Source organism: Bicyclus anynana, chromosome Z, assembly GCF_947172395.1.
Source record: "Bicyclus anynana chromosome Z, ilBicAnyn1.1, whole genome shotgun sequence".
NCBI classification, from domain to species: domain Eukaryota; kingdom Metazoa; phylum Arthropoda; class Insecta; order Lepidoptera; family Nymphalidae; genus Bicyclus; species Bicyclus anynana.
The window spans coordinates 12,253,303-12,267,360 of NC_069110.1; the positions used below are offsets into that span (position 1 = coordinate 12,253,303).

A 14,058-nucleotide genomic window follows, 5' to 3' on the forward strand; every position below is an offset into this window, starting at 1 on the left:
GTTGGAGGTCTAAATGAACAGTTTTTCATCACATAAAAGAAACAAAAATATGGCAGTGACTTTACCTACTGTTTCCAACTTTAGGCCGCACGCTTAACCCGGATAAAAAGAGATTGCTTTTGTCATTTCTGAAGTTAAAACTCTATAGGCAGCTTTTTATGTTTCTTTTTTCCGGGAAGCACCGGATTATGTGAGATTGTGGATTTGATTTTTATTAATTTTTGTTTATTTATTTATTTAAACAAGACACCAACAGGTTACAATAAAATCTTATAATAAAATATAAAGAAATATATAAGTTACGGCAATTATTGCAGACTCACTTATTGGTTGTCACAGCATGCACTAAGGATTAGGATAAGGCCTAGTTCGCAGTACTCTAGTAATCCAGCCGAGTACAAACGATTTTTGGGCGGTAAAACCAAAAACCGTTGGCACTCGACTAGAACAATAAAGTAGTCCAAACTAGGTATAATAATATAAAATAATTTATATATACAGAATTCTAATGTACAAAGATCAATATTAAATTTAGATTAGAGTTAAACTACATGTAAAACGAAATACGTGTGTATAGAACAAAAAACAAAAACAAAAAAAAAAGAAAACAAAACACTACCTAACTCTTACTGTCGACAGAACCACATTGGAGGCGGTGCGTGCATAATACTAAGAAATGACATTGAATACGTAACAAGAAATGATATTATGGATAAGTCTTTAGAATATATAATTGAAGTTTGTGCTATTGAATTGACGAAATTAAATTTGATTATCATTGTAATTTATTGGAATAGTAGGGAGACGGATTTATTTTATAAACAGCTAAATGAAATCTTAGACATTATACAAACAAAGGACTGTAAAAAGGACATAGTTATTGGCGGTGACTTTAACACTAACGTGATGGATAAAAATATTAGTTCGATGCGACCTTATGTTAGAATTTAATTTTTATCAAAATATCTCCGAACCTACAAGAGAAAAGAGATGTTTGGATCTATTTTTTACTAAAATACCAAAAAAATGTTTTGAGGTAATTGTAGAAGAGTTTGGATTCTCAGACCATAAGGGTACAGTCATAAAAATAAATACAACTCAAAATAAATATATAAAAATTTGGAAGACCAAGAAACGATTGTATAACGAAAAAAATATTAATAAATTTAAAACTGAATTAAAAAGTATAAACTGGCATGAAACAATTAAACTAAATAAAACAGTTAACGACAACTACAATACATTTTCTGAAAAATTGAATTCTTCCCTAAATAAAAATATCCCCGTAATAAATATAAATCTAAGCTTTAAAACTAAGAACAATTGGCTAAGTAAAGGTCTAAAAATATCTTGCAAAAACAAACGACTATTAAAAATCATAGCAAGCGACTCGAAAAGCCTGATATTAAAAAATCTCTACAGGCTATACGAGAAAACCCTTAGTAAAAAAATCTAAAAAAATCCAATATAGTAATCGCATTAAAAAATCAGACAACATCATGAAGTGTACTTGGAGTATTATTAAGATAAAGATAAGATAAATATACTTTATTTGCACACCACAAAGACAAAAACAAGTGAAATAAAAAACAAATTAGGAAGAGATCAGCATACAAAAAGCGGCCTTATCGCTAAGTAGCGATTTCTTCCAGGCAACCTTCGGTTTAGGAAAACTTAAGGACATCAGCAGGTGGCGTAAAACAAAAATAACCATAGTATTAGTAATACACATACATACAAATAATTTACATCCTAATACATAAACAATATTACACAAATACCTACAATATTGAATAAAATACATATCAAAATATACTAATAAATACCTTATATTGAAAAAAATAATATATACAGATCGACTTTACTGCACCAGATAATGAGACTTTACCGCATTTTTAAAAATGTCCAGTGTCTTTGATTGCCGTATATTTAAAGGGAGAGCATTCCATAACTTAACGGCTTGCACAACGAAAGAATGTTTATAAAATTTCGTCTTATGCACGGGTAAACATAGAGTTAGTAATCGACACTGTCTCAGTTCAGACTGCACTCCCTGAAACGTAAATTTCTCCTTCAGATACACAGGAGATTTTGGATTAAACAACACACAGTACAAAAGTGAAAGTACATGCAGATCCCGGCGACGACGAATAGGGAGCCACTTGAGCTTCTGACGGAATTCAGAAATATGGTCATATTTGCGTAGGCTAAATATGAACCGAATAGCAAGATTTTGAAGTCGCTCAAGTTTATTGAGTTGGTCCTCAGTTATATTTAGATAGCTCGCGTCCGCATAATCTAAAACCGAAAGAAGAAGAGAATGTGCTAACATAACTTTAGTAGGAATTGGTAAAAATGATCTTAAACGTCTCAGTGAGCCAAAAGTAGCAAACATCTTTTTACTTAACTCTTTGACATGCACGCACCACGACAACTGGTTATCAAGATGTACCCCAAGATCTTTAACTGTGTCACAAAAAGGAATAGTGGTACCATTATACAAAACTGGCCGGAGATCTACCCAATCAACTCTTGAGATGAGGGCAGGACTACCAATAATAATGGCCTTAGATTTTAGGGGATTTACCTTGAGCCCATACTGTCTGCTCCAGATATCAATTGCGCTAAGGTCACAGTTTATAGCAGAGACAGTTAAATTTAGGTTCTCAAGAGATGATGAGCGGTATATTTGGATATCATCTGCATACATATGGTAAAGAGAAGTTATATTTTGAGTGATCGAATTAATGAAGATAGAGAAAAGTAATGGAGATAACACGCCACCCTGAGGTACCCCTGCCGTAACATCGCACCAAGATGAAAAGACGTCATCAACCCGAATGCGCTGCTTACGGCCTTTGAGGTAGCTCTGAAACCAGTCTATAACCGATGGAGATATGTTAATAGAGCGTAATAGACTCAACAAAATGTCATAGTCTACAGAATTAAAAGCATTACTGAAATCAAGCAGAACTAGTACAGTGAGTTGTCTATTATCCATCGCCCAACGAATATCGTCAGTAACTTTAGTCAAAGCGGTAACCGTACCATGACCAGGACGAAAACCAGATTGTAATGGACTTAAAAGTAAATTTCGGTTTAAGAATACGGATAACTGATGGAAGACAAGTTTTTCAAGGACTTTAGAAAGGAACGGCAAAATAGAAATTGGACGGAAGTCAGAAAACGTTGTGGAACTAATTTTTTTAGGAAGAGGAATAATTTGTGCATTCTTCCAAGCCTGTGGAAATTCACTGGAATAAATGGAATAGTTGAGGATATGTGTAAGAACTGGGGAAATAATATCAATGATAGGAATAATCATATTACGGCTTACGCTATCAGATCCAACGGCATTCGAAGCGATAGACAAAACACTCTTCTTAACATCACATTCGGTAAAAGATTCGAAAGTAAACGGAAGAAAATCTGGTGTTGGTATAGAAGAAAGAGTGCTAAGAATGGACTCCTTTTCAGTACTGTCAATTGTATCGGAAGTAGAAAAATGTTTATTGAGAAGTTCTAAATCAATATTTATAGGATTGTTCGAAGATGATTTTCCAACTCCAAGTGTATTAAGAAATTTCCAAGTTTTAGCGGTGTCACTATTTTGTACAGATTTATAAATGTGGCGTCGTTGAGCATCTCTACACAATGTATTGCAGCGATTCCGGGCTTTGTGATATTTTAGACGATTAATATCGGAGTCCTTCGTTTTGTACTTTTGCTTAGCTGTATTCTTTTTATGCATTAACAATTTAATTTCCTCCGATAGCCAAGGAGCAGGCAAGTGCTTCATTTTGACAGGTTTTACTGGTGCATGCATATCGTATAGTTGAGTAATCAAAGTATTAAAAATGTCCACTTTATGATCGAGAGTGTCTGCACTTGTAATGGCAGTCCAATCTAAATTATTTGCGTCCTCGCAAAGGCGACCTTTATCAATCCCTGCAAAGTTACGCTGCAGAAGAATTTTTGATTTAGCTTTAGGAGGACGTATTTTATAGGAGAGATAGATCAAATCATGATAAGAAAAAGAGTTGGCAGGACATTGACCGTGCTTAAAAACGAAATCAGGAGATGAGACAATAATGACATCTAGAAGTGAAGGAATACAACCAGGAGAGTAATGTGTAGCAGCAAGAGGCAGGACAGATAAATTACAAGAATCAAGAATAGATAAAAACTTCTTGCTACGATAGTCATCCTTTTGTAAACATGTATTGAAGTCACCTAAAATAATAGAATGACTATACAGAGGAATTAAATTTTCCAATAAAATTTCAAAAGAGTGAAAGTAATTAGGTATAGAAGGGGGACAGTAAAATACTCCAAGAAGAATTTTAATATGTGAAAGTTCGACTTCCAGTAATAAATGCTCAGCTGCATCAGGTAAAGGAGGTTGAGTAGACGAACTAACAATAGAAAAAGGAATGTAAGATCGTAAGTAGATCGCTACTCCACCCCCTCCCTTACCCACACGATCATTACGGATAAGCCTATAACCGGGCAGTGAGTAGGAAGTTGAGGGTAAACAGGTTTTCAGCCAAGATTCTGAAATTAAAATGGCATGAATATTACAGGACTCAAAAGACGCAAGCATATCTGGAAAATGAGCCGGGATACTTTGCGCATTTAAATGGACAACATTAAAGTTTTTCAGACAATCTGAGAAGTAAGAATCAAGGGTAACATTAAGCGGAAGTAAAGATGTACTGTGGAAGCTATCATCACTGGAGCTAGACGACATAGACAAATAAAGGTCACTATCAATACTGCTAATCGACATTATAATATTTAAATATATTTAAATATAAATATATATTATTTTAAATTATAATATAATAAAATATATAATAATTAAAATTAAGTATAAAAATTAAACTTATGTAATTACAAAAAAAAAAAAAATCGCAAAAACTATGTACCTCTTATTTACCGCCAGCTACCCAAAATGACAATCGATATAAAAACAATTATTACACAGAACAAACAGAGAAGAGAAAAAGTAATAAAAAAAAAACATATAAACAAACATGCTTAAAATTAAAAAAACTTAGAAATAAATTAACTAATTTTACAAAAAAAAAGTTTAAGTAAAATTATAAACATGCATAAAATAAAAAGAAAAACAATATAACTAATTTTAGTTAGAAACATACATTCTTTTATTTTACATGCTAAATAACAATACGCTTTATGATAAATGTGATGCCATAATAACTATGTTAAGGAGGAATTCATAATCTGTAGCGCACATTTATATTTATGTTAGCTGTACACTAAGATAGCTGATGAAAATACAGAATACATATAAATGCTTATCATTTATAATCATATAATTATATCAACTACCTAGTTACTGGAATAGCCAATCGTTTTACAGTTGTAGAAATCGAACCCATGGCCGATGCAGAAGGCAGGGTCACTACCCATTGCATCTTATAAACTTCATCCTAACTCCCAAGAAACATTAAAGGTGAATTCCCACTAGGTACGTTACACAAAAATTGACGTATCGTTACTCGAATTTCTTGTAGAGCAAAGTGACACCTATGTTGATAAAATAACGGGAAAATTCTCGGACCGGAACGGACCTCAAGGTCACACAATGCGTCTATTCACAATTTTATTTTTACAATAGTTTATATAGGATGTTGAACTGTATACATACACCTGAATTGGATCCTAGCTGAAAATCAGTGCTGCATACTTTTTTTATAAGACGTATGTGGCAAAATGTCGAGTAAGGGGACTTTTTGAGTTTCCTAGGTTATGCCACATATCGCAGGGCACTATTTTAATGCTCTACGATTTGAGTGGACAGTTAAACCATAATATAATTTAGAATTTAATAATGTGATATGTAACATTAAAAAAAATAAAGATCTTTCTTTATTTATTTACTTCTCAGTCAATGCAAAAATTATTATTTTGCAGTTAAATTAAATTAAATAAACGATAGCTTGGCAAATTCGTTCGTAACACTGCCGACCCCGGTATCGATGCCCCGCGCGCACGATTTTATACCCGCGCAGTTCTTTCCCCTCGTCGCCCGCATATCATAGGAGTATCATCAACGAGCTAGCCAAGCTATAAGCGTGAATATCCTGACACACTAGTCCAATGGCCGGGTACGATAATAGTCGACGTGTTTGGCGCGTGGCTCACGACCGTGACACTTGTAACTGGCAATTTCATATATACGCGCCCCTAATTCGAGTCATTTGACTAATCCCCGCCCACTGGCCAAACACTAATTACATTGGCATATTCAACTTGACAAATTGACTCGAATTTGGCTTATCTTTAATCGTGTACTGTTCATTAAATTTGTTTAGATGCGTTCTCACGTATAAGTACTTACATGATGTAATATAATTTTCGCATTAGGTAAATCCTTATACGAGATTTGATGGTCGCTTGGCAGTAATGTGTTTATACATTATATAAATCTATACTAATATTATAAATGCGAAAGTCTTTCTGTTACCTTTTCACGGCTAAACCGCTGAACCGATCAAGATAAATTTTGGTATAATGGTAAATAGGACCTTGGAGCAAAACATGGAGTACTTTTTGACCCTAAAATAAGAATAGAATTGGATGAAATAGTGTGTTGAAAGTTTACATTGATTTCCACCCGGACGAAGTCGCGGGCGACCGCTAGTACGTATATAATGTATAAACACCCATAACCTGAATGTCGTAAATTAACATTTTAAGCTATATACGTATATTCGCCAAACTCAGCATTTTTTTCACCATCAGAATATACAAAACACATTATAAACACAAAATTCATTTGAAACAAAACATGCATTAAATATAGAGTCGATTCATACCACTTGCGACAGTCTGGCGATTGTGGCGCGAGCGTTGCGCAACTGTTGCTCGGACGTCGTCAGCAACGATCGTAAGCGCCGGACCTCGCTTTGTGACGCCTCATAAAGAGCTTTATAATCCTTCTCCTCGCCATCCTCTGTACGCTCGGTGCCAGACTGTAATGTAAGACACACTTGTTGACCATACTTGGAAATAGAGACCATATTAGTACATAAAACTCCTTTTTTACATTTACAGGGTGTCCCGTAAATACTCACGATACAACATGCTCTACAGATAGCTGACAATTTACGGGACACCCTGTATAGGCGAGCGCTTGGGTGCGATCATGCTTGACAGTAAGAGATGATGCATTCTTTTACCAACAGTAGGCCCCATTATTCGTGAGTGTCATATGATATTTTTTATCCCTGTATTCCCACGGGAACAGGAACTACGTAGGTCAAGCCGCGGTGCATCGTCTGCTAGTACAGTAATAAAAACATATTACTGAAATCCAAATCAAAACCTAAGTAGTAGTTGTGGTATTGTGCTAACTATATTTATTGCTGCGCTCCCTGGTGAGTTGTTACCGTAACACCTGTCTAATAACATGCACACATCAAAACATAACCCATCTTATCACTAAATCGCATCAAAATTGGACTAGTGGTTTTGAAAATAAATAGTAACATTCATCATCATCATTATTAACAGCAAATGGACGTCCACTGCTGGACATATGCCTCTTGCATCTTCAAACGGTCTCCACACGGCAGCATCCAGCGAATCCCATCGACCTTGATGACCTCGGTACACGTAGTCGGAGGTCGACTATGTGAGTCCATGTCGACTGTGTTAGTCCGTATACAGGATTCGGACAGACAGAGTAGCGTTTTCATACAAACACTTCAAAAAAGGTACTAATAGTCGATTTCGGCATCTCTGTAAAGACCTTAGCACAGCACAGGTTATATCGAATCGAATCTAATCAGTCTCGTTGTGGAGTCATAACTCCCAAGTTGTTCTCGATAGTCATCACGAATCGCCTCGCTCGTAGACTTGACGACTTCTAGCTTCCCAAACAAGCCAGTTTCCGAAAATGCTGTAGTACCCTAGACCACAACCATACGCTACGGCAGGTTATACAAAAGACCAAAGAATATAACCAGCCACTTTGTGCTTAGCGTTTATGGACTATGAGAAAGCCTTTGATTCGATGGTTTCCATAAACATAGTCACTTTAAACGCATATAGGTATTTATCTTCTGCATCTCCCCCGGGTTAGTAGTCCCTGTATCCCTTATCTAAGAACATGCACCAATTCCACCAACACCCATCATTAAAACCCAAATCAAAACCGGACGAGTACATTTGGTTTTTCCCAAACATTTTTTTTCTGCAGCGTCTCCTGGTAAGTTGTCACCGTAACATCTATCTAAGAACATGCAACAATTAACCTGAACCTATCACTGAAACCACATCAAAGTCGGACAAGTACTTAAAATAAGACACGACATTGGTTTGAAACATCCTCTCACCCCAATCACATAAACTACCCTCTCCGTACTACGTACGTACCGTCGCGATTAAAAAAGAACGTTTGCGCTTATATCTCTTGAGATATCTGCTGATATCTTCTAATATATTCTGTAAACCGTCCAGCATAATTAGTATCATTCAAATTATATTAAATTGCAAAATGCAGGCAAGTTTATTTCAAATGTATGTAAAATAAAAAAAATAATTGTATGTTATTTAATTTCATGAAATTTTATAGCGAAAGAGTGAAAACAACATGGAGGTTTAGTATCTTCTTCCGCATGTACTGAAACGAATAAAATTCTTCTGACGTATGCATTTTTTTATAATTACTGTTTGACAAGAAACATTCTTTCTATCGTAGATTTCTTAGGATAACCGTTTACCAGCATTTTAAACTATATCTACTTAACAATTACCTAAAATTCTGTTTACATTACGGAAAAAAAACGCAGAATTAGCATAGGTTGTTTTTATTATTATCTCAGATCTGGAAATGTTTTAGTATATAATATGCGAACGGCGTGGTATTGTTTCCTAGAATATGTAAAAGATAGATTAAAGCAAAATAGCATCATTAGAGCGTAAGTTTAATAAGTTCTTATATTAAAATATCACTTTAAATTAGGAATATTTTATTTTAATTAAAAAAGATAACATACACAATATCCATCTGAAGCCAGAGAAGTGAGACTCAGTGAACGTGAGTTGAATGAGGCCACCGAATCGAGATCAGTAAGGGAACGCGATCGCTCTTTGTTGAGATCACCATTTCTTTTCGTCGATCGCGATTTTCTCTGAGGTCTCACGGGTGGGTCCTCAGCCTCCGCTTCAGGCGATGTGTCAGGCGGCGCTTTGACCGGCAGTGGCACTGGCTTAGGTTTAAAGTTCTTTTGACTTGCCACCAACTTTTTATCTATCTTTTTTAACACAGGCGTCATCAAATTCAGAGAACCGATAGTAGGTCCACTCAAGTACACACCACCGTAACCCGAACTGGTACCACCGTATATACCCATATTCGACGGCCTACCTAAGCCAACGGTATATGGATTATAATTTCGATATGTACCCGGACTATAAACATTTGAATAACTATTTGAATATGGGCTGCTATATTGACCGCCGAGCATCGAACCCAACATGCTCGGCGAAGAGCCGTAATGTGTGGTAAGACTGCGTGGCCGCGAAGAATATCTATCTTGTTTCCGACTCATCTCCGATCACATCACTATCGCTCGCTTATTTACGAAAAACATGCGAGCGTACGATCTGCGGTTTCAAAACACACTGACTGTTTTCCGCGACTTATAAATCTACACAGTGTGGACTGTGGAGATATTGTTAACTCCCACACTGAACACTGGTTCACAGATTCGTGTGAGCGAGACACCAGTGACGCAAGAAAGTGATCACACGAGTAGACAACACTCGAGAGAGCACGTGAGGAAATCATCACCTGTAAATATAACAGAACCGCTGTCGTAAGATGGGAAGCGCGAACTCACGTCCTGAATGCAACTCAAGGACAGCGTCACAAATAAACATTACATGTTTTTCTATTATTAACACGATAGCCAGTCAATTGGTATTAGTTCCCTTCAATACCAGCTTCAGGAATCGAAGGTCATATTTCGCCGTTTATATGCGTGTATCCGCCCAGCTACGGCAGGTAAGCCCGCACTATAAATAAGCTCCCGCGTCTCAACAGACAAACAACATACATTACACGCAACACAAATAAATTATTATTAACAGACGTCCGCAAGAAACTTGCAATAATAAAATAACAAAGCTACAAATTTGTATATATAAAAATGAATTGCTGTTCATTAGTCTCGCTAAAACTGGGGAACGGCTGAACGGATTTATCTTATCTTGGACTTGAAATGTTTGTTGAGGTATAGGGAAGGTTTAAAAGCATTTTTGAGAAAAATCAGAATAATTGCCGGGAAAACCATGAAAACAACCCTATTTCTATTTCCCATACAAATGTATAATATTCTAGAAGTAGGGGTAGGATAGGGGTAGGGTAGGTAGGTAGCACATATAAGTCAAAGCGAAGCTTGACCGGGTCCGCTAGTGAGTTGCAAGAGTATGCAAGGAACCCGGATGTTGTCATTATTAATTAATATAATAACATGGCCCAACTGTAAAATACCAAAAGTCTTTTTTGTATCTGTTAAACATAATCTATTCGGATGGATGATTTTTAATTCCACCTTATTATCTGTAAGCTAAATATAAAATCTATTTTCAAGTTTACGCGGCTCTAGTTCAGAATTCTGTTGACCCAAATACTAACCTTAGTAGCTGACTGGAATTTTCAACGACGCATTCGAAATCCACAGAAATAGTTGTGAGAAACGATGTTACAAAAGACGTTATTTTCGTTCACAATCCTTAGTATATCGATTAAGCGATCACAGCTACTAATGCATAACTATAAATTAACACCGGAATTTATATATATATATAAATATATTTACATTAAATGTATGTAAATTAATATCAAATAAAATAAGTCTGTATGTTTGGTTGCGGAAGCTGTTGAAATACGGATGAATTGGTTTTGTAAACACTCTAAAAACGAGTTGCAACAGTTATTGTAAAGTGCACTGACCTGACCTATATCACCAATTCTTATATACAACATTATGATATAAATGTTGACAGCTCACAATTTAATGACTAAGGATGATGAGAATTTTCAAAAAATCTCGGTATAATATTTTTTTAGGAGCGACGAATACTTTCTTCTTAGATCTTACATACAATTCTATTAGTTTGTTTACGTACAATAAAGTAGGTATAAGTATACAAGTTGGCGAAACTATTTTATATTTTTTATTATAACTTCGTCTATATTATACCAAAAATATAGACGAAGTAACTCTACCAAAAGACGTTAGACCGATAGCTGTACGTACAAATTTATTCTACAAGATAAAATATAGACGAAGTAACTCTACCAAAAGACGTTATACCGATAGCTGTACGTACAAAATTATTCTACAAGATATAATTCTATTATCGTTGTATCGAAAGATTCGACCGTATTGTAATTTTCTAATCTGTACTAATATTATAAATAGGTAATGTCTGTGGCGTTGCAAGGGGTAGTCTCTGGATCTACTGAACCGATTGATTGACCACGTTATTTGCGAGTGTTATAGGCTTTATAATCGTACTCTAATGGCACGTATAAAGTAAACGCGTTTAATTGCAACAAAAGTGTAATATGTTATTTGTAAACAGATGATACGAGATCGTGGTTGACACATCGGTCAAGGAATAATGTAAACGATACTAACGCAGCGTGTAATATATAAATAGACTCTGACGTCGCTTCCAGCAACTGCTTGATAGAGACTTGCTCATTTTTAATAAATATTTATTTACTTGATTACCAACCAACTTTCATCAGTTATATGTTACTTAGACCGTGAATATAGTGAAACAAATTCAATTCAAATTTAAATTCAAAAATGTAATAGTAAATAATGTTTTGTATGTAATGTGTAAGTACAACTTAACCGAGCTTCAGTTTTAACTACGCAGACTGAACTGTACAGTTTTATCTAATCGAAATTACAATTAAAATCATTACAATAATCTGTACAGTTAAAACTGCACGTCTGTAGCACGTGTTACATCTAACAAACCGTCAAACCGTCTTCCGGAAATAGAAAGACTCGTATTTATGTCTTTTTCAAACGAAATGAGACCATTAGGATGCGTCAATTCTACTGGACTGACGCATCATCAATTTCTAGTTCACTACAATATAATTTAGATAGTTATATTAAAAAATACATCCAAAGTTAGGAACAGAAACTAGTCTCGACTGTTATATGAACTTACGGATAGAAATAGTAAATCAACATTAATGGCTGACCACACCTTCCGTGGTTCTGCGGCGTCGGCCTAAAATACACTACTTCTTTTGTTTGCTTACGTCAATGGGGCGTATTAGGCGGCCGCTAGACGGTCAGTCATATTGCACAATATTACGAATTATGCAATATTATTGACCGTAAAGTTCAATCCTACATTGAAGATTGCGCAAACAAAAAATCGTTTTATGTTTTGCTGAATATTTTTAGTCAATGTTTCGTCTTTACGTCTTTATACGCGTATGAAAACATTACACGCAGTTTGTATTTATGTGAAATATTATTGATAATTTAAAGCATCTTTTTAAAGTTATTCAACAATGCGTTTACAAGCCGCCTTATATCTACTTAAAATTGTAAGACCTTATTACATCTACTCGTAATTACGGTGATGAAAAATAATTGATTTTCTATTCATATTAATAATTTATATTATATATTTCATAAATGCGATCGATCGTAATTCGATCGATTTGATCCGATCGTGATCCGAAGCCACAGGCTAACCAATACGACCAACGAGGCAGATCAACATACATAAATATAATCATATAGGTTAACTACGTTTTTGATGTGTCTGTTTATTGTACAGTAACCAACAATATCAAAAAAGTGGTACATGAAACATGAGACCAAAGGTGTTTGAACCCTTTTTCCCCACTGACAACAATAAAGTATATATTAATGTCAGTGGTGGATATTTACGTCTGCATTCACAAGACACTCGAGTGACTGACAAATGGAGTCTTTGAATTTACGAGAGCGTTTTATTTTGATAACACTTCTGCTTTCATATGGAACACTTGCCAGAGATCATCGTTGAAATCGATTACTCATTCCGACTGTGCAAAGTTTTATTTCTGATGTTAGAAAGGAAAATTGTTATCATTTTATGTATCTATATTATCTCTATTATCTATACAAATCAATTGCCTTAGTTTAGGGAAGAATTAAACGGTGAGAAAATACGGAAAAGGGTAGAGACAGAGGTAGGTAGAGTTAGAGGTAGGATAATAAGGTAGGGTATTTTAGGGTAGAAGTAGGGAAGAGGTAAGGTACACACAAATCAAAGAAAACACCGCTAGTGACAATATTTTGTTCTCTCGCAATATTATAAAATACTTACTTATTTAATTGCTTTTAATTAGCCTCGTTGGTCTGGTAGTAGAATTGTGTGGATTATGATCACAAGGGCGTATGTTTGATGATACATGCCCGGGTCCTTTTACAAGTCGTTCCCGGTAATTGCTGTAAGCATCTTATAGTAATCGTTACGTATCGCTTAAGCCCGCCTATCCGTAACGAAGCTGCGTGGTATAATCTAAGCTCAAAATACTCTCCTTTAAAGAAGCAGGCTTGGCAGTGCATTAAAAATAAGCTGAAGGTACAACTAGCACCTGAATACCTGTTGATGCATTCTCTCTCTCCGCTTTGTAAAAGTGCATTGTGCATTTTATATAAAAATGGCTATAAGCATTTCTCCATATAAATATTAACTGTATCAAATTTAAACATCTATCCGTTCGTACAAATGATTTTCTTACAATTAGGTCCTTACATATGAAATTGGCATTTTGTTGTACTGGCCACTTTGATCTCAAATACGGGTATCCCTCTTCGATTAAGAATTTCAATTTAAAACCTATATTCATTTGTTTTTGTTTCGTTTGGCTTTTTCTTTGTTTTTCTGTCACTCAGTTTACAAATGAAACATCGCGTTATATACGAGTACGAGTTCCATCGTGGCACCAGTGTTGCAGAAACGGTTCGAAGGATTAAAGATATGTATGTCGGT

General features: G+C 35.2%; 1 protein-coding gene across 6 annotated transcripts in view; it reads right to left on the reverse strand.

Moving 5' to 3' along the window:
- LOC112049109 (protein phosphatase 1 regulatory subunit 12A) overlaps window positions 1-14,058 on the reverse strand; it is a 107,474-nt gene that overhangs the window by 46,684 nt on the left and 46,732 nt on the right. For 5 of the 6 annotated variants that reach the window (XM_052890464.1, XM_052890461.1, XM_052890465.1 and 2 more), the window contains 2 exons: window positions 8,407-8,475; window positions 6,846-7,001 (listed from right to left, as the gene is read on the reverse strand). In XM_052890464.1, the coding sequence (XP_052746424.1) occupies window positions 6,846-7,001; window positions 8,407-8,475 (225 nt within the window). The remainder of the gene's footprint in view (window positions 1-6,845; window positions 7,002-8,406; window positions 8,476-14,058) is intronic. The other variant, XM_052890462.1, reaches the window with a different exon arrangement.